This window comes from Gekko japonicus, unplaced genomic scaffold (assembly GCF_001447785.1).
Source record: "Gekko japonicus isolate JY-2015 unplaced genomic scaffold, Gekko_japonicus_V1.1 scaffold316, whole genome shotgun sequence".
NCBI lineage: Eukaryota > Metazoa > Chordata > Lepidosauria > Squamata > Gekkonidae > Gekko > Gekko japonicus.
In genome coordinates this window covers 476,146-500,696 of record NW_015169784.1, presented here as the reverse complement: position 1 = coordinate 500,696, position 24,551 = coordinate 476,146, and the positions used below count along the sequence as shown (strand labels likewise).

General features: G+C 42.6%; 1 protein-coding gene across 1 annotated transcript in view; it reads right to left on the bottom strand.

Annotated features, from left to right (window-relative positions):
* Positions 1-243: 243 nt before the first annotated feature.
* Positions 244-24,551, bottom strand: part of YPEL1 (yippee like 1) — a 38,717-nt gene continuing 14,409 nt past the window's right edge. Inside the window, exons 2-5 of the mRNA XM_015416906.1 lie at positions 23,499-23,778; positions 7,889-7,932; positions 4,439-4,547; positions 244-1,570 (exon numbers count right to left, since the gene is read on the bottom strand). Coding sequence (XP_015272392.1) covers positions 1,481-1,570; positions 4,439-4,547; positions 7,889-7,932; positions 23,499-23,615 — 360 coding nt within the window. The 5' untranslated portion in view covers positions 23,616-23,778 and the 3' untranslated portion in view covers positions 244-1,480. The remainder of the gene's footprint in view (positions 1,571-4,438; positions 4,548-7,888; positions 7,933-23,498; positions 23,779-24,551) is intronic.

Sequence of the window (24,551 nt, the reverse complement as noted above, 5' to 3'; positions counted from 1 at the left end):
GCTTTCTTGTGATTCATGCTATTAGTGGTGGTTATGTAGTGTTAGTGTAAAGGGTTCTCCCATACGTTTTTCTTCTCGCAAATTTCAGAACAAAGACGAATGCAAAAAAAAAAAGTCATTAAAAATCGCTCTGATCTCCTGCATGCCTTCAGGTTCCCTCCAGTGAACCTTTGCACACCCCATCACATCACAGAAGTGTCTGATTGAGTCACCTCGCTTTAAAAAACAACAACAGAGGAGCAGCTGGGAAAAATTACAAGATGATGTTTGTTTCACGTAACTGTTTATTACAAAAAAATGTGCTCGGGGATGATTCAGCCAGCAAATCAAACACCCTCCCCCCCCTTCCCCCTTTAAAAAACTATTTTTGCTATTTTATGAAGAGATTTAAGTCGATTTGCCACTTTCTTACCTGCTTGCCAACTTCCGGCCTCCCACAGGTAATGGTGGTAAGAGCTATAGCCCCTGCCATTTCTCCACGCAGGAAAAAAATATGTTTGCGTCTAAGCGCTGCAGCGGCAGCAGCAACAGACTGCTTCACTGATATCAACCTCTTTGTCCAGTGCATTAACACTAGGTAACTACATGGAACCAGCCATACAACCTCAAGGTGAGGTACGAGTCCCCTCTGCTAAAGGGACAGTACCAAAGACATTGTACACTGATGTCTTAAGAACAACAGCTGCATATATTTGTGCCCTTTAATCTCGAAGACTTTGTAAGAAGCTCTTCCTCAACAGACCAAAGCTTGACTTTCCTTAGGAATGTATTGATTTAGGTTTTCATATATTCTACAGTATTAGTTATCCTTGCAAGCTATTGTCCTATCTTCCCCTGCCTGTTTAAAAACAAACATTTTTTTTTTTTAAAAGCAAACCTTCCTTTACATCAGTCAGTACAACTGACTGAGCCTTTACCAGCCTGGCCAAAATGATGTCTGCAGGTTGCAGTCCGTGCAAAATTATCCAGAGCGGTAACGGCTACTACAACGCTGCATCCTTTGCACTGCAAAAAGACCTCAGAAACTGCTACGTATGGAGGAGAGAGACTACACTCCTATCCGCTCAGGCCTCCCGACAAGATTTTGGGGACGGTAGGGGACAGAAAGCATGCACAGCGGAAAGGAGTGTTCAAAGGCAGAGATTGAAAGATAAGATGCCGGCCAGAAAAGCTAATGTGCCATTAAGGAACTATTCCTCTAGGATTCAGAAGCTTAGAAAAAAGTTCATCCAAAACTGTTCACACAGGAATACATATACAAAAGAGGGGAACTTACACAAAGAGGAGAAGGCAAAAACATGGCCTGGAAAGGGGGGGGGAGTGAAATGCCACAAATTACACTATTTATTTTGGAGGTTTCAAAAATTCAGTGATTTTTCTCAGCCACCTCAACCAAAATCCTTTTTTTGTTGTTTGTTTGCATTAGTCTTTATAAAGCACGTTCCACAGATTGTCCACAAAGAATGAGAATAATCCAATTTTACTCCCAGCCATTGTCTTTGATCATGTGGGCAAGTTCAATGATGAATTTTCCTTCTTTGTACTTCTGACTGCTCTCAAACGCGTGTTCCTGCACAAGAAAACAGAAGGCGAGACGGCGTTATCCACCCCTTTCCAGATCGAGAATTCTTCCGGCAGAAGCTAGAGTTTCATTCAACACTTCTGGCACTGCATCGTCACCCCATGACTGAAAGGTATGCTCCAGCCCTTCCCTGCCATACAGCGCAGCTGTTCACGGCCCACTGTGTCCATTCAATGTGACGTCTGTTCAGACATGCAGGCGATGCAATGAATGATGCCACTCAAAATGGCAAGAGAAGGATCGTGTTTTTAAACACTCCTTGTTAAAAACAGAAAAACGGCACAGAAGGCAAAGAGACAGGATCGAACCTTTCCCTTTCCCGACTGTGCGAGTTTGGCCTGGGGCTTTATTTTTAATGCAAAGGAGCATTCAGAACTGGAATCCGCCCCCGACAGTCTCTAGGCACGCAGTCCATTCTGTCACTTCATTTTCCTGCATGAATGAACCAAGCTAAATGCACTTTTTAAAACAGAGAGCTAAGAAACTAGGAAACAGTTAGGCAAAAGCTCTTGTGAGGAAGATTCCCACCCCCCCCAGCAGATCCCAAGACAGTATGCGGCTCCTGGAGTTCTACCGCCTTCTCAAAGAGTGTGTGTGTGGGGGGCACCTCACCAGCCATTTCACCCAAGGCTGCCAAAGAGCAGCAATCTAAGTAATGCTAATGTACTCTATTTTTAAAAAATCTTTTTAAGAAGTTTAAAACCAGCTAATAAATGTATAATACACAGATGAACAATTCCTAAATTGTGCATATTGGACTTATAAGGAATGGAAACGTTGCAAATAATGTGTTTCTGTTAGCAACAGGGCAGAGGTTGCCATAAGGGTGGTGAGATGATTCATATAGCATGAAGCCCACATGACTATGCACACAGCCTCCACCCACACAATTCCTCCCTCTTGGGCCAGGTGAATCACCTGTGCAGGCAGGCAGCCCCCATCCCAGGTTTCATGAGCAGACACAAGTCAGAAGAACACTCCCAAGGGGCACCGCACACCTGAAGCAAGGCCCCGGAGGAGACCCGATCCACAGGACTTTCTTGAAATCCATGCATGGTGGGTACGAAAAGCTTTCCGTCATTTGACCTGATTGCAATTTCTAATTGGGTTTTTAAACTGGTGGATTCTGTTTTGCGTTTCTGTTGTGGAATTTAATACAAACCAAAACAAGACCAAAAAAGCAAACAAAATGGGCTTTGGAACAATGATGTGGGAACACGCATGCGAAGCACGTGAAACTATGCAAGTCCAGCTTTGGTCAGAGCCTAGATGGGAGAGCATCTTGAGCTCCATGGCGGAAAAAAGGATATAAATGTAATAAAATACGGAAACAGAGATAAGCTACTGTTAAAGCTGAACTGGGACTAGAAAGGCAAAAGAACCTTCCTGGATGGGCCCAGACTGGGCTCCAAACTTCCTGGCCTCATCCCTTGAGAGGATATTCGAATGACTGAAGGATGAGCAAGATGGTAGGATTGACAGTAAACACACAATGGGAGATGAACTCTAGTTCTTCACACCTAGTCAGTGGGACCAAAAGCAGAATTCCTTGGAAGAGGAATAAATACCCAAACACACTGGATGTCAAAACTAGGGATGGGCATGAACTGGAAAAATGCAGTTCAGTTCATGGTGTGCCTGGTTCATTTACCACGAACTGTCAGGAGCTTTTCTCCGCCAAACAAACCAATTTGGTTTGTGAGGTTTGTGACACAGTAGAAAGGGCCCCCCTGGCATACTAGAGGCACCAAACTCACAAGGGATCTCTGGCTGACTCTCCTCTACTTGCCCTCCGACTTTGGTGAGGACTGGATTTATGGGGCCTGAGTTATGGCCCCCCAAAGAAGGAGCCCCCAGGAAAGTTCTTTCTAGGGAAGTGACAGATCATTTTGACAGGCGCAGGTTCAGGAGTGTATAGAACAGATCCTGAACAAGCTACAGACATCAAAGTCGCAGGAGATTTCCCCCGGATGCTCCTCTACATGCCCTCCAAGTTCCACACATCCCCATTGCTTTGAAGTCTGGTAAACATTTAGATCTGGAAATGTATCTGTTCATGTCATGAACAGCTTGAAACTTTGTGAAAAGTTTGTGCTGGTTGACCTGATATGAACTTCACAAACCACAAACTGGCCAAAAATTTGTCACAAATTGCCCATCCCTAGTGAAAACCGCTTGCATAATCCGCCTCGGCTCAATAAGGGGAACCGGTTGCCCACAATGGTGGTGGAAAGTGCCATCAGGTCACAGCTGACTTATGGCAACCCCAGTGGGGCTTCCAAGGCAAGAGACCATCAGAGGTGGTTTGCCACTGCCTGCCTCCACATCGTGACCAAGGACCAAAGGAAAGTCAATTGCCAAGGGGTTTTAAAAATTATTTAAAAGATTTTTATTCTGCTCTCTCTCTCTCTCTCTTTCTGCCAGAGGTGGCTGACATCCTATAATTGTACTATTTAATACACTTTAAACCTGCAATAATTTAAAAAAGCAAGAAAATCCATCATCAGCATTTTAAAACACAAACCAGCAGAAACCAGGATAAAAGCAGAGATGAAAGCCGGGAGAGGATAGGGCAAGGAGATAACATCCACTTAAAAGCCAGGATCAGACTGGGTTGCCTTGAAGAGAGATGGATCTGACATGGATTCAGACATGGTTCTGAATCACAGCCAGACAAGGCAAAGTTGTCTTTGGTGTCTGCTCCTCAGCCTTACAAGGCGATGAGATGGAATCAAGTAACACAGCCAGAGATTCCCAGCCTTTTATACCTGTGCATTATCCAGTAGACAGAACCAAGCAGTAACACGTGTGTTTTCTCCCCCTCCAAAAAAAGAAAAAGGATTATGTATTGCTTACATATTTCCACCCAAGAGTAGTTTTGCAGTTTTCACAATAAATATCTGCTACAGCGTGCAAGCCTGTCAGGAGGACTCTCTCTTCTGCGGGACCGCAGCCCACATTCACCCTATGAGAGACAGAAAGAGTGGGAAGAACATCAACTACTGCAAAGGACTGTTTTTTCCATTAGAATTCAACCTTTGTGCTAAAGTAAACGTAGATCCACTAGAGCGGTTCTGTTAGGCTTTATTTTCTGGCAAGTATTTCTTGAGCCATTCAAGAAAGCTGTTTTAAAAATGAGAGGCTCTGCCTTCCCTTCCCCTAAATGAACCTGTTGCTCCATTTAAACCAAATGACCCATCGAGGCAAAAAGGCATCAAATCGACCTTCCATGAGACTGATGGAACTGCAGCTGTGTCCGTTTAGTGCTGTCAAGCTGCTTCCGACTTATGGAGACCTTATGAATTAATGGCCTGCAAAGTTGTCCTGTCATTAACAGCCTTGCTCAAGTCCTGCCAACGGAGGGCCCCTGTGGCCTCCCTGACTGAATCAATCCATCACATGTTGGGTCCTCTTCTTTTCCTATTGCCTTCCTCTTTTCCTAGCATTATTGTCTTTTCCAGTGACTCTTGTCTTCTCATAATGTGACTAAAGTATAATAGCCTCAGTTTAGTAATTTTTAGTTTCTACAATTACCAGGAACTGTATTCACTTATGCTTCAGGTCAAAGCACCAACCAGGCAAGAGTTTGTCAAGAACACAGATTAAGAACTTCAAGGTGGTTCCCTATGTGGCTGGGTTAAGGTCCGGGCAACATAAAACGCTTCTTTTAGCAGCAACAGGATGTCCTTTAGATACTATTTTAACATCTTGCTTTCAACATGTGTTCAGGTGGCACTGACCAAGAATGGGCCATGTAGTCTCCCTTTCCTGTCTGCAGTCTCAAAATAAAGCACACTCGTGGGTTCTGAAAGATTAATTTTGTAGGAGTGCATGCGCCTCTGCCAGACAGCCTGCAATAGGCAGGTGTCAACACTGGATGGGATGGAAGAAGATGGTCTGAATCTTCTGGCATGGTCTAGTGAGAAAGAAATACCTACTACACTCAGGCAACGGTTGGCCAACAATGCTTGTATGTGGAGTGCCTAATACCATATTGGATGGGAAAAGCTCTAAGAAAAAATGTGGGGCAAGGACTTCCTTTTGGATTCCTTTTGTTTTGTCTGTACTGCTACAAGCATTTTTCCATAGGAATAACCTCTGTCTATCTGCATTGTTGAGGCTATTGAGTGTATAGCTTGGAGAAAATCTCGGACTTCCCAGATCTGGATGACACTATTGGAGAACACGTGGTCAATTACATTTTACAGGTTTTCTCTAGGATGTCACCTGTCTCAGAGTTGAACACGTGTGCTCTCAGGGAGGGTTGCATCAGTGCTTAGTTCCTGTGGCCCTTTCTTACATGCCCAGGGAAATGCTGATTGCTACTTAGGGGTCAGGAAGCAAATTTTTTTGTCATCTTCTGGGCGTGGAACAGCGGTCACTGGGGGTGTGGAGGGGGAGGTATTTGTGAATTTCCTGCATTGTGCAGGGGGTTGGACTAGAGGATCCTGGAGGTCCAGATTCACTATTTTCATTTCAGGTGGAAGCACAGAAGGTCTAAATCTGCATGCCTTCCAAACAATACTGCAGGTGTGGTTTAACTGGTAGAGACTATTACATGTGAAGCAATATTTACTGACTGTATTAACAACCTAATAACTTCAGCTGGCAGTAGCTTAGCTAATTATCTCCTGGAATCATATATAGGTAAGAGGGCATTTGTTCCCATAAAAAGAACTGATAAATGAGCAATAATGGCATGAATTCCATACAGCTAAAGTAAATGGCAGGGGGGAAACCCAGATCCTGTAGCCTATGATGTCTAAATTTCTCTCTTCCTTTTCCACTGGAGCTGACGTGAATATTTCACACCTTGTGAAACTACTAGGCAATCCATAGTACAATTTTTGATGGAGAAGTGAGTCACCTTGTTGTTGCGTTTCATATCTACCTTCCATCTTCGGTTTAGGAAATATCAAATTAGAATTTGCCCATTGATCTCTGGTGGCTTCCAGAAGTACTGAAAAGTCCACAGGGTTTGAAAGGAGAATTTCAGCCAATGAAATTAAGAGTCCTCTGGAGGGATGAGCTTTATCTCAATTGCAAACAATGTAGTATCTTTCATCAGTTGCTCATTACAGACGTGTAAAACAGCAAAATCTCTAGATGACTAGTGTGATGGCACCTCTGAGTCAGAGTCATCCTCAGACTCAGAAACAGTACTTGAATCCTTCCGTTGATTTGGTGCCAGATTCCCAGGTGGGCCAGACAATTCTGCCCTGGAGAGTTAATATTTTTTGGAAGGCTGGTGCCTCTGAGCAACCTATGACGCCAAGTCGTTTCTGCTGACATCTTAAGCGGCTGGGTGTAGAAGGTGCAAAGAGCTGGCTGTTCACACAGGCATTAGAATGCTAAGATGGAGCAATTATGATCCCGCTTTTCATAGCACAACAGGCACGCGGTTTGCTTAGGCTCAAAATAGATGAGGTATTGGTATCTTCCTCTTTCTGCCTCTCAAGGAGGCAAATCAGCCTATCCCCTTGCCAGCTCAGGCTTGGCGGGGGTTGGGGCTCGCATTTCATGGAGATCAGTGGGCTGCATTAGGAGAGGGGGGAGGCAAGACAGAAAGGATTGGATGCAGCTGGCATTTCTGTTGGTGGGGGAAAAAGGAAGCAGGGGGTCCCTTCTGACCACCAAAAAAAGGTAATGACTGGAGCTCATTGGACCTGCATGTACAAAAACCATGTGGAACATAGTTAGGAAGAGATTTGGGCAATACTAAGTGAAAGAGCTGGGGAGATCCAACCCTGTGTTTGAGAGCCAGTTTGGTGTAGTGGTTAAGTGGGCGGACTCTAATCTGGGAGAACTGGGTTTGATTCCCCACTCCTCCACTTGCACCTGCTGATGTGACCTTGGGTCAGTCACAAGCTCTGGCACAGCTGTTCCTGAAAGAGCAGTTTGTGTCAGAGTTCTCTCAGCCCCACCCACCTCACAGGGTGTCTGTTGTGGGGAGGGGAAGGGAAAGGAGTTTGTAAGCCGCTCTGAGACTCCAAGTGAAGGGCGGGGTATAAATCCAATCTCTTCTTCTCTTCTTCTTCTTCTAATACTGGACACCGAGGCAGGCTAAAAAGTGCCTTAAAATCCAATAGAAAATGACTAGTAGCTGGGTAGGTAAATTTATTCCATACCAGTCTGGAGAAAAGAAGGTCAGTCTAACATGTCAGAAGTACTGTTGCACCGCAAGTTGCTCAACTGGCACATAAATCTTATTTTAAAAGCTTAAACTGATGAGACATTCAGGACTGTTCAGCCCATCAGGATAGTTTGCTGAGAGATGTTCTACTTCTTACTTACAATCATACTTACACTGAATTAAAGAGGTAGGCTCGTCCCTGGCTTCCCTGAAAGGACTGTAAGAGAGAGAGAAAGATATTTCAAAGTAAGCTTCCTGGAAATATTTTGTAACGTCATAGTACTGTATTCTTTCACCAAAGAAGTATAAAGATTTCTTCTTAAGTAGAGGCAAAATGTTCCATCTGAATTCTGAAATTGATAGATTTTATGGAGTTCTCCAGAGGCATATTCAGTGACATGTATTTGTCCAAATAATGACTTTTGGATTTGATTTGTGAAGCTGAAAGCACAGTGGATAGGACCAACCCCCCCCCCCCAAGGAACAAATTTTTTGGAAGGCACCTTTGACAATTCTTCCCCCTGTGACTTGTGAAGGGTTAACCCTGGAGGCGGGGGAAAATCTACATAAGTCCCCACACACTCTTGAATTGTTTCAGGTGGGTAGCTCTGTTACCCTGTGGTGGTCAGATGACATTCAAGTCCAGTAATCCAGCTCCCTCATGAAATGAGTTTTGACTCCAAAAAGCTTATACCCTGGAAAATTTCAATGATCTTTTAAGGAGCTACTGGACTAGAGTTTTGTTCACGTCTTAAGGACTCTCTTGTTGGGGGGCTTCCCCAGTATTCATTCCCACTGTAGCCCCCCACAAGTACCAAATATTGAGCTGTTTTGAGGTTGTGGGGAAAATACAGTGGAGAAAGGGGTAATCTGCAGAGATCCTTTCAACAAACTCCACTCTGTCTGCAGGTGTTTGGATCCATGCCTTTGCTGGGTTCAGTAAAAACACAGTTTGCTGTTCTACTCAAACTGCCAGGCCATGGTGTGCACCCACCCTAAAACCAGTATGCCACACCAGTGGTGGTTTTCAGGGCAACCAAAAGCCATAGCATGATTATTTGGACACAGTGGCAAAGTACATTTTCCTGGAAATAATAATAACAATTTCATTGTGTGAAGAAAAGATGGAAGACACACAAGCCAGAAAGTTGTTCAATTACAGAGGGTGGGTTGCTGTTTCTGAACCAAAGCATTGGAAATGTGAGCTCTAAGTTCAAAGGGACCTTTCTTCTGAGCAGTTGTGTTGGATCAGACCATTGGTCCATCTAATCCAGCATACTGTCTCTCATACAGAGGCCAACTGATCCCTCTGTAGTTCCTCCAACAACAGGTTTCATGCTGGTTCCAAAAATGGCGCCACTCCCCCAAAGGCCTGTATGATACATTCCTCACTTTTTTTCTAGGCTGAGTGATGAAGAGCAGATATTGCATCATAAAATGACTAGTAATGACTGAGTAATCACAGCCATTGGGAAATTAATGTCACTAGCACTTTATACCTGAGGGACCGCCTTTCCCCGTATATACCCGAGAGCACTACGGTCGGGGTCTCAAAATCGGCTGACCCTCCCTGGCTCGAGAGAAGCCAAGCTAGCCATTACCAGGGCCGGAGCCTTTTCAGTGGCGGCCCCTACCTGGTGGAACGAGCTCCCAGAGGAGATCAGGGCCCTGCGGGACCTTTTGCAGTTCCACAGGGCTCTTCTGCCAGGCATTTAATTAGGGGCCGCTGCTACTGTACGCTACTGTAGGCTCCTATTGCAAGCTGTGACAGCAGAGCTTGGCCCGTGGTTTTTAACATCTAACATACTATGAGTAGAAACATCGTGAACGTCCGGGCAGTGGAAATGTATGCCTGTAATATTCCACCTAGATTAATTTAATTAGCCGCCAGCACTTTGTATTTATAATGTTTTATTGTATGGTTAAAAGTTGTATTTTAATGTATTTATGCTTTTATGTAAGCCGCCCTGAGCCCGCTTGCAGGGAGGGCAGGGTATAAATTTGACAAATAAATAAATAAATAAATAAATAAATAAATAGATAGATAGTGTTGTTATTATTGTGTTGTATAGTTTAAATGATTTTAGAATTGTTTTAATCTAAATTTATATTCATGTTTTATTGTAAATTAGGTATTGATTTTATGTAAACGGCCCTGAGCCAGTCTTGGCTGGGAGGGCGGGGTAGAAATCCAATAAATAAATAAATACATAAAATCTCATATACTGTAGAGGTTTAAGCATAAGAACTGGAAGCCCCCAGTTTAACTATGCCTAGCCACTAAATGATTTAGATAAGCCACTCTTATCTTTTTGGTACCCCACCAATACTTGCTTATTTTACCAAACTGGCAAGATTGCTGAACAATATGACAATATTCCCAATGGATAGTCAGAGCGCACTGGGTGTGCTAGGCTTTCAATGCCCATTAAAGATGTTCTTGCTTACTCAAGCTCTTATCAATTTTAAAATACAAGTCCAGTAATTTGTATTTTGGTCCCTTTGGTACAAAAGAAACTTTGACTCTCAAAAGCTTATACAGTGGAAATCTTGTTGGTGTTTAAGGTGCTAATGGTCTCCTGTCTTGTCTTCTACTGCCAACCAACACCGCTACCCACCCACGTGAAACAATTTTGAAATGTTATCTTAATATGTACCTACTGTTTTCTTTGTCCTTTGTTATCTGTGCCACCCTGAGCACCTCTGGTGGACAGCGTGGGATAGAAGTTACGACAAACACTTTTCCTAACAAAAATTCAGCCTAACCGAAGAACGAGTTTGACTAGCTGTACTTGTTTCTTTAGTTAAGCTGACACTGCAGACAATCCAAAAAATTGCTGATGCCACCCTGTGACTGTGGGCATTCTTCCTATCCATTGGTCTGTGAAGAGAGTATATCAAATAGCACGCACTTGCCTGGAAACACTGCATATGCAGAGATAAGATCTGCAGGAACATACAAGTAATATTCCAGCTGAGAGGACAAAGACTGCGAAGTGGATATAATTCTAAGTACATTTTCTGGCTATTGCATTGGTATTTCATATACTAAGCAAAAAGAAAGAAAGAAACAAGCAGGCACAGATAAAAGTTCACAGGACTGCAGAAAATTACACACAGGTAATTAAAGCACGAGAGCTTCACTCGATGGGTCACGCACCATTATTATCCAGACAACTTACTTAGCAATAAGGTTTCAGATTTTGACAATACGCCTGTCACAATCCTCAACAAAATAATGCAGTTTTAGAAATCTGAGAGTTATATTCCTGCAACCTTGCCCATACGGTCCTTGGTCACAGAACTGAATGTACTGGGCTTCCAGATGTAGAATTTCCTATATCCATTTCAATCTGCCTTCTGTCCCAGTATTGGGTTGCCCCGCTGGACAACGTTCATTGGGAGAAAGTGATGGGATGTGACCTTGTTGTTTCCTTGGTGCCTCTCTGCAACTTGAGATCTCCTCCTGGATGGCACAGCAGGACCGGGAGTTGGTGATAGTGCACTCCAGTGGCTCTGCTCCTCCGTGGAAGGTTATTTCCAGAAGACAGTTCTGCAGACTACAGCTCAGCACTGTGGCCTTTATGCTATTGATGTTCTCCAGGCTCTATCTCGTCCCCTGTTAAATGTCAGCGCGAAATCATGAAACATCACTGGTTTGCAGATAAGACTCAGCTGTCCTTCTCTTTTTCATCTGATCCAGACATGGCTGTGGATGTCCCAAACAGGTGCCTGCAGTCAATAATGACCTGATTGAGGGTTAATAACCCAAACCCCCCATCTTGACAGGTGGCTCGCTGAAACAGCAGGGTGGTAATCCAACCAATTCAGGATATAGTTGCACTCCACTTTAAAACTCAGCTTCCTTTCAGCCCTTAATACGGAAGCACTTTCCACCTACTGCAGTTGGTACAACAGCTTTGTCCTCTTCTGGAAACAGATGATCTGGCCACAGTTACCCAAGGTTTGGTCATCATGTCCAGTCTTGGACATGGAGTACGGAGAATGTGGACAGGCCCTAAAGATCATTCAGAAATAGTTGACTGTTCATGAACAGAGCAGCAAAGTTGCCAGCTGGGGGTTACCTTTGTGATCTTACCACCTTACTGGAAGATCTTTACCAGTATCCAGTTTGTTTCCAGACACAACTGAGGATGCTATTTTAACCTGTAAACTAAGTCTTCGACTCTGTGAAGCATATAAAGGATTAGCTTTACCCATAGAAACCTGCCTGAGATACTTCATGCCTTTTCTCCACAACACCCCCCCCCCGTTGAGGGGTTAAGCAGGTGGGTACCAGAGAGGGAACCTTTCTGCAATGGTGCCCCATCTTTGAAACTACCTCTCTCAGAAGATTCTAAGTGTTCCTTGTTAGTCTGAATGTTAAGCTATTTATCAATATATTTTTAAGCACTGTGGGTTGTCTTGAGCATTTCACAACAGAGAAGCAGGGCACACACTTTAAATTTAAAAAACAATCATCCTGAACACTCCAATAAATGAACAGGCATCTATTCCTGAGACTACAAAACTCTACTTTACTGTATGGACGTTCAGGTTTGCTGCAAATGTATCAGCAAACCGTGTTTTGCTGCTATGGGCTGGATCCTATCTAAATGCCATACACAGAAGAGCCATTTCCCTTCATCCCCCCTTCCCAAAGCAACCAAAAATATTCCCTGAAGTGCTGGGGTGCCCACAGGAGCCACATGAGGGGTTAGAGGGCTACCACAGTAGGGGGGGGGAATTCTCCCCTGCAGGTATGGGTATTTTCAGCTGAGTCCAACCCTGAGTGAATCTTTACACACCTTCAGGTTCGCTTGTACAACATCTGCTGACTACCATGAGATGACCAGTTACTTCTGCTTTCATGGAACAAAGTTTGAGTCCAGTGGCATCTTTAAGACCAACAAAGTTTTTAATTCTGGGTGCAAGCTTTCGTGTGCATGCACACTTCATCACGAAAGCTTATACCCAGAAGTAAACTTTTGTTGATTACTTACCTTGCTACATGCAACAGGGAGGAAGGGAGGGTAATTGAGCAGGGATTGGGCCAAAAAGTCTGAAGTCCCTTCAAGATTCATAAACACACTTTGCTCCTGGGTTTGCCACACAGGTGAATCCAGCCACTCTCTTCTGCAGCTTTCTTCCAATGGAAGACCCACTTAAACTGGAGGAAGACCCATTAGGCTGGAGGACGGATTCAAACTTTGCTGAACAGAATGGGAGGATCCACCCCACTCTGTCTGAACCAACCCATTCTGTAACAGTCAAAAAGGTACCATCAGATTGCAACTAGAGATACCATGCAGTCATATGGACTTAGATTTGTTTTAAGTCATCAGAGTTCATAAATGCAGTTCTGAACTCTGGATATGTGCTGAAGCTGTATGGGAAAAGAATTGTGGATTTTTTATGGAAAGGAAATTCTATATACTGTTCTAAGAATGTTACATGTTCACAACCTTAACTTTTCTTGCCATTCAACAGGCACGCCCCCTGGTGATTTGAAAATAAGCAGCCGCCTCTCAGAGCCATGGAGGATTCTATCATCTTAACCAAATTATAATTAGTTGTAATTTCCTGATGATTCAGCAGTTCTCATACCAATGTCTTAACAGCTGTAAGCACAGATATAGCACATGCTACTCCTGCAGCATGAATGCAATCATTCTAGTGCTTGCTTCCCTCCAACCAGAATACTCTTACATGTTGCAAATACCAGACAGAAATAGCATTTACAAAGCTGTAATCCTGAAGCACTCTGCGGGGAACAGAGGATTATGGATTTTGAGAGTGAGGGATTTATACTATAACACTCTGCTCTCAATCAAGCTTGGAAACCCAAGGTCCTGGCTCAGTGGGAGGCACAGTTCTGTGACAGAGCACATACTTTGCACACAAAAGATTCAGTCCTTGGCAGGCATTGGGAAATACCCTTGCCTGAGAGCTGGGGAGCCACAACTCAGTGCTGGCCAAAGTAGGCCAACTGTCAGGCTCAATTGAAGGCAGGACTCCATCTTGAAGACCTCCAAATTAGCATGGATGGAAACGCAATCTGCTCCACACGCAGCGTCAGCTAAGCAGGGAGAGCTGTGGAGCCTCAGTGGGCAGTGGATGAGGTGATGGTACTGGGAAGAAGTGTTTAATTCATTAAGCCCTGGGGAACATTTGACTCAATTACCTTTTTTTATAAGAGACATGCCTTGAATGAACTGTAATGGAACGACACCACCAGCACTAAGAAGGCCTTTTCAAAACTGTGATTTTGGGGGAAGCCACGACATGCTGAGGAGCATCTATTCCTTGAGGCTGATGATCCAAGCATGGAAACACCACAGAAGATGATACAGAGCACAAAAACTAATGCAACTTCGTTAAAAATGTATTAAAAGAATTTTCAAAGGAAAGTCCCAGAAGCTTCAAACCAAGAAAGATCAGTTAGACAGGGTGGTATTGGAAAAGCATATCAGACAGATCAAAAACCTAAAGAAAAATCAGTATGATGTCCTTATTCCTAATAACCTGGAGGTGGCAGTCATATGTCAAAGGCAGCACAGGGATCAACAAGTTATATGTCTAAAACCAAACATGCTCCAAGTTTACAGAAAATCTACAAGTTCAGACATGCAAGCCAATAGTCTCTTATAAGGACAGATGCACACACATGAAATACTGGGTGGGACAATCTATCTCCTTTTCTCCTCTTAAACACTAATACAAAAAAGTTTGTTTAGAGTCAGAATCATATAAAACCATTGGTCCATCAAGATTACTACTGTCTACTCAAACCAGCAGCAGCTCTCCCAGGGGTCTCAGGTTGAGGTCTTTCACATTGCCTATTACCTGAGCCTTCTAACCAGAGATGTCAGGGATTGCTGGGACTTTCTGCATGCCAAGCAGATGCTCTGCTACTGAACCACAGCCCCTAAATATGTCATGATCACACTGACAGCTTTCTTAATAAAGTATCCTTTTTCAAGTATCACACAAAGACAAAAGTCACTGAAGTGATCAGTGATGAAAGATTTTTGTTATGAAATTAACCCAGAGGTAGATGGACAGACTTCTGAGCTTTATAACAGCGTAACAGTTAATGAAAGGTTCCTGGTTTACTTTCCTCCATCTAGTTGCTTTGCCAAAATAAATTTGATTTTTACAACTGATTTAACGATCTCTCTTGTTGAATCTGATTAGTCAACATTTCAGCTCAGCCAAGATTCAAGATTATGTAGTCCTCAGAGACTGAGAATGTTATCAGTGCACATCTGACCTCAGCAGACAAGATCAGGAAAGGTGATTAAGCCAAAACTTTCAAACTATAATCATACCAATTTTTATTGACCTAAATGAAAGAGTTTTTCAACGGTCGTATTTGACCATTCTTCTATGAAGGAGGCCATGTTTCATTTGCTTCCATAAACAGATTTTATAAATTATATTCGTATAATATGGGCAGGTGATTTAGAGCACTTTGAATAACCAATATTTCACAAGGAGAAACAGCAAATTTGTGTGGGACTAAGCAGAAATCTCCAACAAAATATCTCTTGACATTATTTTATGCAGGATAAATCATGACCCAGTTGATTATTCAGGTTCAACAGGTAATTTGAATAATGATATTCAGTATTATATTCAGTATTAAATATACTTTTTCTGAACCCTGTGAGATGGCTGTGCCCCAGAGGAATTTGTTGTATTTTAAACACAGTTGGTCTCTATACCTGTAACAATGTTAAATGAAAGACAAATAATGTTGCAAACTTTCTGCTCAGGACAAGAGATACAAATGCCAAGTTAAAGGGTTACAAAACCAACATAAGGTAAATTATAAATCCCCAAAACATTTCTATATCTATGTATGGAAAGTTGTTGGTTGGCTAAAGGATGAGGCAACCGCCCCCCCCCCCCAATGAATGTATTAGTATTATCTAAAGAGCTAGAACTTCTGGCTGCCAGACCATCTTAGGATCTATTCTACACAAATTGTATTATGATAATTAATTATTACCTTGAGCCAGAAAGATTCAATGAGTCTTACTGAAATATGTGCTGTGGGTAAATGTCAAAGGAACATGAAAACACAGTGATACTACCCATTCATAACATCTGGAAAAAGGTTTAGCTTTGTCTTCAAGTTTCTCATTAGATTCCATTTACACTGAAAAGCTAAACAGCACATTATATAATACACTTGCTACGCACACCTTATGGGGCAGCCTTTAAAGAGTTTGGGGGGATGTAAATTGCAGCTGCACCATTTGCTAATGGATTTAATTCAATTCCACTGGCTTCCAATTTGCTTCCAGGACCAATTCAGAAGGGTGTTTTTGGCATTCAAAATCAGGTTACCTCAAGGGTACATGCCTCCTGCAATATGAAAATACCAGCATGCTTAAGCTAGCGGGAGAGGCTCTATACTCCATGTCCCGCTGCCCAAGGTTTAGTAGGCAGGCAAGTGAGAAAGGGCTCTCTCAGTGGTGGTACTGGAATTCCCTCCCCAAGCTGCACACATTGGCTGATTTCGCACTAGAGCTGCCTCGATGTTGCACCGCCGTTTGCCCCGATACTATTGGTCAATTTCACACCCGAAGCTGCGGGGCTGCATTTTGACTCGCGGCTTCGCCCGATTTCCCCCACAGTTTCGTGATCCTGTTTTTTGAGGCGACGCAACATCAAGGCAGCTCTAGTGCGAAATCAGCCCTTAGTTTTCTTCCTAAGGAATTCAGAATTCATCTTAAGACTGCCCTATTTTTGCTGAGTGTTTGTATTCAGTGGCAACTCTTCTGATTTTATGCTGGCTTTTGTTTGTTGGTGACTGGCTGTGCTTTATTTATTACTTTCAATTTCCATCCCACCCTTCCCTGCACAGCAGGGCTCAGGGTGGGTTACAACATAATAAAATAGCTAAAATTATAGCTTTACAGTAATAAAAACTATCACAGGCCCCGGTCACACGAGCGGTTTTGGGCCGGGAGAGGGCCGGATCAGGGGCGCAGCAAACGGGCGCGATCCCACAGCAACATCTGGGAAGCATGGCGCACCGTTCCCAATCCGTCCCTTCCACCAAAACCCCGCATCAAAAATAAACCACCTACCTAGGTGGTTCGTCGGGACAGAGCGCATCAAGGCCGGCCGTGGGATCGCCGGCGCGTTCTTCCGCCGGCGCATCCCCAGCCCCCGGCCGAACTGCGCATGCTCAGACATGCGCAGTTTGGCAGCCTCCCGCTCCCGATCGTCTCTTCCTCCCTGGCATCTGATCGTGCCGGGGAGCAACGGCGCTGCGGCTCAGGGGATCCGTGGGATCCCGCCGCGGCGTCTCAATTTTGGTGCGGCTTTTAAAAGCCGCACTTTGCCCGGTGTTTTTCCTGCTGTGTGGCAGGGACCGAATTTAATTTCAAGTGGTGCATGATCAAGCCAATGCATTGCAATTGGTGATTATCAGGAAGGGATATCTGAGAGGGGACTGAAGCTCTAAGTTGGAGTCGGTATTCATCGAACAGTTGTTATCCCTGACCATATGCCTGGTGGAACATCTCTGTCTTGCAGGCCCTGCAAAATTGTTTCAAGTCCCCCAGGGCCCTGGTCTCACTAGACAGAGTTCCACCAGGCAGGAGCCAAGGCTGAAAAGGCCCTGCCCCCTGGTCGAGGATAGCTGGATCACGTTTGGGCTGGAGATCATCAACCAGATGTCACTGGATGAGCATAAGGCTCTTTGGGGGACATACCGGGAGAGGTGGTCCCACAGATACACCGGCCCCAGACCATTTAGGGCTTTGAAGGTCAGTACCAAAACCTTAAACCTGATCCCGTACTCAATTTGGAGCCAGTGCAGCTGGCGGAGCACTGGTTGAATGTGAGCCCTTAATGGAGTACCCATGAGGATCTGTGCAGCTGCATTCTGGACCAGCTGCAATTTCCAGGTCAACCTTAAGGGAAGCCCTATGTAAAGCAAGTAACAGTAATCCAGCCTGGAGGTGACCACTGCATGGATCACTGTAGCTAGGCCTTGGTAAGACAGGCAGGGAACTAGTAACCTAGCCTGGCGTAGGTGGGAAGATGCCAGCTTGGTCACATTCGTGATCTATGCCTTCGTTGAAAGGGAGGTATCTAAGATCATGTCCAAGCCCTGTTGTCAAGTGGGAGTTAGCCTCTCACCACAGCATCCCCTTGACGCAGTCATAGGACCTCCGTCTTTGATGGATTCAGTTTCCAGCAGCTCTGTTAGTGACAACTAATATTTATGATTTTTTTTTCCATGTGGTAAACTTTGGTTTTAAAATATCAAATGTCCTGGTATCTGACATTTAGGTATCCGCCATTTAGGAAAATTTAAAATATTGATACTTTGCTTTGTTGGAAGAGTGGATTAACGTGATATATAAATGCAACGTATGATAATAGTTCTAGCATTTGTGCTTGAAGCGTTTCACATACACTGTCCTGTGGACCTGAAGCTGCCTTATACTGAACCAGTGTACAACAATGCTGAGTAAATTAATCAAAGTGAAAAATATATTGTAAATGCATATATAAGGTGTACGACATAGGTAACAATTGAATTTACAATGAATATATAGGAAAAATCATTTGTCTATTGCTTCCATTCAACAAAGGTTCTGGATTACAGGCTTCGCTACGGATATCTTCTTCAAGAATATCAAGGAAAAAATAATGAGCAATATTTTACATACTAATGTGCACAAAAATAAAGATTGGACAACAGCAATAATATTAATATATAAATGAGAATACCTATGTATCATACGTCATAAAGTTCAATACAGTAAGGTTTCTTCAACCAATTTTCTAGGTTCTATTAGAAAAATAATATATTAAAGAACTCTCTATCATTGCTAAGCTGGTGTTGCCTAAAGTGGGGCTTGTAATGGAGTGTTGCAAAAGATCTTCATTTATGTCCCTTTAATTTTTGGTGTTCTGTTGGGACGTCTCTTTACAATAGGCTGTTTACACAAGATCTTGATTCACGTCTCTTTAATTTTGGTGCTCTATGGGGACAACTTTTTCAATTTATTGGCCAACATGTTCTTCCCCACTTTGAGATAACACCAGCTTAGCAGTGGTAGAGAGTGGCTTTTCCAGTAAACTGTAACTGGTTGCCTGACCTTTGAAACTTTGTAACGTTCTACATTGGTGAGTTTCACTTGTTATTTTCCATTCATTTACGTTAACAATGCTGTTCTCTGATACATTATTTCTCTAATAGAACCTAGAAAATTGGTTGACGAAACCTTACTGTATTGAACTTTATGACATATGACATGTAGGTATTCTCATTTATGTGTCCAATCTTATTTTTATTTTTGTGCACATTAGTATGTAAAATATTGTTCACTATTTTTTCCTTGTGTATTAGTTTGATATTCTTGAAGAAGCCTGTAATCCGGAACCTTCGTTGAATGGAAGCAATATACAAATTATTTTTTCTATATATTCTTTGTAAATTCAATTGTTACCTATGTTGTACACTTTGTATATGCATTTACAATATACTTTTCACTTTGATTAATTTACTCAGGGTTGTTGTACGCAGTTTTCTTGTAGCTAATTTGGTCTTACTGCGTGATCTCTTGTACTGTTGGTTATACTGAACCAGACCAGGCTACTGATCTGTGAAGGTCCATATTACATACTCAGATTAACAACAGCTCTTCACGGTCTTATTCAGTGGCCCTGCTGTGGGCAAAGCAGATGCTCTACCAACCACTGAGATACAGTCCCTAACACCAACCCTGTAAATTAGGCCACCCTTCTTATCCCTGTATTGCTGATGTATTGAGGCTGAGAAAAAAAAAATGATTTGCCCACCTACTGAATATGTGAATGAAGTGACCATATGTGAATGAAGTGACCATTTCCTATATAATGGATCTCATCAGATCTTGAAAGCTGAATGAATGATTTTTATTTGCGGTCAACGACCATTTATCAAAATATTACATGTTCGTTATATACAAGCAAATTAGCTTTCAACTCTAAAAATAAACATATAACCTTAAAATCATTAAAATGTTAAAAGGAGAAAGTTTAACAGTCCATTATATCAAAATAATTATAAGATGTTTAAAACTAAACTACTTCTTGAGTCATGCAAAGGTAAATGAGGATTCTACTTGATCTGCTTCTTATTGTGAAATGTTACCAGTTGCAAGCAGAATTTTGCTATTTGTCTGGAGATCTGCTGATTTTCCTCTATTAAAAGTCTCTCTAGATCAGCACTATCTGCATCAAGTGCTGGTCTATCCAAGAGGGGGGCATCTTGAAAGTTAAGCAGGGCTGGCCAGTGCTAGTATTTGGATGGGAGACTGCCAAGGAGTACCAAAGTCATGACGCAGAGGCAGGCAACGGCAAACCATCTCTTGCCTTGAAAACCCTAGGGGGTTGCCATAAATCAGTTGTGACTTGACGACAACAACTACTACAATTGAAGCCTCTTCTTTGGGGGTCTTCCAACTAGCTATTAAGCCCCTCCCCTACAGACACATTCTTAGTCTTGGGGTTCACTTCCCAGACAAGCTTATGCTCCAAGAAGAGGGAAAGGCTTCACAGCTCTTCCACAACTCTGTGGCATAATGGAGAGCTTGCTGGACTTCTGGGAGGCAGAACATACTGGTTTAAGTGCCCGATACGCCAAGGTTGCAGGTTTAACTTCTACAAGGTAACTTTCTACCCTACATAGCTTTGGGAGGACTGAACAAACTGAATGCCACCTGTGTCTGCAAAAACTGTGTGCCTCTAAGTACCAGATACCAGGCACAAACCATCACGTTCTGCTTGTGAAGCATCCAAAGGCCTCTGGGTAGCTGCTGCTGGAAACAGAATGCTGACCTTGACAGATTTAGATCCAGCAAATCTGGTCCTGTTCCCTTCCCTCACAGCCTTGTTCTCTATTCCTTGTACCTTACTCCTTAGCTAACAGAACTGGTATGGCCTGCACTTTCTCAGCACGTTATCAGCACTACACAAACATACGCAGCAGAAGATGGGGTTTTGTCCTTGGTCTTGATTACATACTAGAAACCACATCATAATCTGTGGTGCAATTTTACCAGAGCACATTTCTAGACTCCCTGGAGATATATTACTTAGATGTTCATGAATTTATCACTAGTACTAGCAGACTAATAGGCCAAAGGGGGACAGAGACCTCAGACAGAAAGTGGAATACATATGCATTTAGCAATGAGTGCAGAATGCAGCATGGTCCATAAAGCAGCTCGATTTCAACATTGATTTATTTTGATTTGTTTAGATTTAATTCCCACACACTGTCACAAAAATACACAGCAATATATTCTTAGCCAATATTATCCCACATAGTCAAGCAGGGATTTTTAGCATCAATTGCCCCATCTCCAGAACCTACCATATGGTAAAATACTCATGAGTAGCAGAGAACAGCCCAGGGCTCAGTGGTACAGCATCTGTTTGGCATGCAAGCTGTCACAGGTTAAATCTCTAGCATTTTAGTGAAAAAGACCAGGCAGCAGGTGATGTGAAAGACCTCAACCTGAGACCCTGGAGAGCTACTGCCAGTCTGTGTAGACAACACTGACTTTGATGGACCAACGGCATGATACAGTGAAAGCAGCTTTGTATGGACATATGTAGTGGTGAAAAAGACTGGACGGATAGACTTGCAACTTAACTTTTGTTTCATAGCTTTTTAAAAAATTCCTTTAATAACATCTTTGCTTTGCACCATTCCATTGTTTAGGTTTAAACATTTCTTACATCCTATTACACAGAGATGTAAAACAGTGTTGCCCTGCAAATCCCACCTCAAAATAACCAATCCAAACAGCACATGTACCGAAAGATGCTGTGAAATGTAGGCCTGGCACGCCACTCATACTGGAAAAATATTTGGGGTGGGGGTGGAAAGAACCACCACAAATTAAGACTGAACTCCAGATTCTCAGGCAGCCACAACTCCTCTCTAACTAATTTTCATGCAACTGTGATATTGTTTCCAGTGAAATGGGGCATGTGTAATTGAACATACGGTATTAAAGCTCTCTTCTCTAAAGCTTAACCAGTATATTACTGCTATTTAAAAGTTGGTCATGAAATGTTTAAGAAATCTGCTGCCTCAGATGCATGCACAGCTGGGAGAAATTTGAATTTGGGATGAGAACTTGAGTGGGTGGGTTACCACACATACTAGAAATCTGACCTCCCATATTTTAAATACTACAAGTGATTCACATATCCCTGTGTGGAACTTGCCAACATGGAAGTGCCTGGATTTATTTTAAAGAACTGTGACTCAACTTCTTACTCTGGCAGTGCTTGTTTTGAGACAGACACTCAATGCTTTACACCTTTAAATTACTGTTATACGTTCAACCCTCATTACATCACTGACTCGTGAACATTCCAAACCAGGAAAACTAGAAAATGACATACTTATACTTACAGTTGAAAACTATCACTACCTAAGCTATACTAATTAGCCTAGTTAAACCCAGTATTTAATTACCACACTTCTTTGCATTTACATAACCCAGTATCTCAAAATGTATGTGTCAGGGGATCACCCAGTGTACTAAACTTGTAACAATTCAAGAAAGTAGATGTTGGACACTTTTTCATGTTTGGTAGATTGTTTATTCAAAATATGAACTCTTTCACCTGAGAATGAAACAATACTACTTTGGGAACAAAAAGGGGTTACAAAATTTGAGGATAGTTTACAGAACATATCTGGTTTCAAGAGGCCTTTCTAACTGGCGCAGGACGAAGAGACATCAGCCTGATAATAAGGAAATAAGGAACATTTCTAGCCTTCCTCTAGAATATCTGTGTTCAGTAAGTTTAAAATCCATAGTGTGAACCAGTAATACAGCAACATGGGTTACTAATTTAACAACTATCATCAAAAGCATCTTCTCTAAACATGGACTGTAGACTCCACTTCTGTGTAGGAAATCCTGGATTGTATATGAACATTTTTTTGTTCTCATGGTTAAAGAGACTATGCAGGAAAATACCTTCATATGTCAGGGGCAAAACAAAACCTCTCCTCAAGCCTTTACCTGGGGCGGGGGGTGTTGTCATGTCTACAAGGCTCAATTTAGTGTCACTATCTAAAATCATTTAAACAAGTAGATAAAAGGGAAGAGCATAAAGAATGGAACAAAAAACTATTCAAATGTGTGCTTCTGGAACAGGCTAGCTGACATCTGTATTAATGTGCATTTCTAGAAGATGCAGGCTACCAATTTTTGCAAAGTTCTCTACAAGGCCAGAAACAAATTAGTCGTATAACCTGCAGTGACTTCAACCCTTACAACCATACTCCACCTGAACAGCATTATTTCTCATAAACAAATCATAACAAAGGCCAAACATACCTTACAGAGAAGCATCTAGTCTCTTTAACAGAAAAGACGCAGCCTGGAAACACCTAACAAATTGTTAAGTGGCATGGCACAGCAGTTAAGAGTGTTGGACTAGGATTCAATTCCCCACTCTTATCATGCAAGCTTGCTGGGTGACCTCGAGACAGCCACATTCTCTCAGCCTAACCTATCTCACAAGGCAATTGTTGTGAAAAAATGGAGGAGAACAACGGTCAGTGCTTCTGGTCCCCACTGGGGAGAAAAGAGGGATATAAATAAATGCAGTCAACTGCATTTCTTGTAGAACTCTCATAACACACTGGCCTTGGTAAACCATTTCAGTTTCTTAAGACAACTAGAACAGATTATAAATGGGTATCAGACCACGTGATCATGGGGGCCTAAGATCACTTGCCTTGGAAATCAGTTCATCATGATTGGCTAGATGGGCTCTGCAGTGGATACAACTGTAAGTTCGATGACAGTTTGGCAGGTAAGCCTGGAACGTTTTGGATTTTGTCATTTTTACCATCTCTGTTGCTGGTTCCTCACTCTGATCAGGGCTGGCACTTGAATTACAACTTTGCTGAACTCGCTGACAAAAGAAACACTGGAAGATACAAGCAAAAGCCGTTGTTGTTCTGGAGTGTGTGTGGCACTTTCCACACAGATGCCACAGAAGAAACAGTCAAAACCTGCAACAAAGGGAAGAAAAGTATATAAGCAACTAAGTCTTCTTAAAGCATATATATATATAATCACAAAGACTCATATTAGCAAGATTACAATTAAATACCCATCAGCTTATATGCAAGATTACTCTATATATTAGCAAGGCAGAGTACCTATATACAGACATCTGGGAGAATAACATAGGGGACAGCCCCCTCCCTCAATAAATGGATCTGTCAGGAATTACCTGTAACCAATGGTCCCTCTAAGCTGTGGTCTTGTGAGCAAAAATTCTACTTTGTGAGCTACTGGTATTAAAGTTGGGAGCGAGCGATTTGGCTACTGCATCAATTAGTTTGCTCTGGAGCCATCCTTCCTGAGCTAAGACCAAAATGTCTGAGCCGGAGGCTAAAAAACTGTGAGCCAGCTCACACTAACTCAGCTTATTTTATTTATTTATTTATTTTATTTATTTATTATTAAATTTGTACCCCGCCCTCCCCCGAAGGGCTCAGGGCGGCTTACATGGCAAGAGAATTTGCTAATAAAACATCAAATAATTTAGTACATTTAAAAACATAATATACAATTTAAAACCCATTCAAACATTAAAGTGCTCAGACTACATCATCCATACCGTTCCGGAATCTCAGAGAGGACAACCATATCCACAAACCAAACATCCCACGGTAGGCATTCCATGATAAATGTTATATTTTGAGATGTTTCTTCCTGCCCACCTAGGGCCCTACCCCCCCCCCAAGGATGGTAATATAACGGGGGGGGGGGAGCGGCG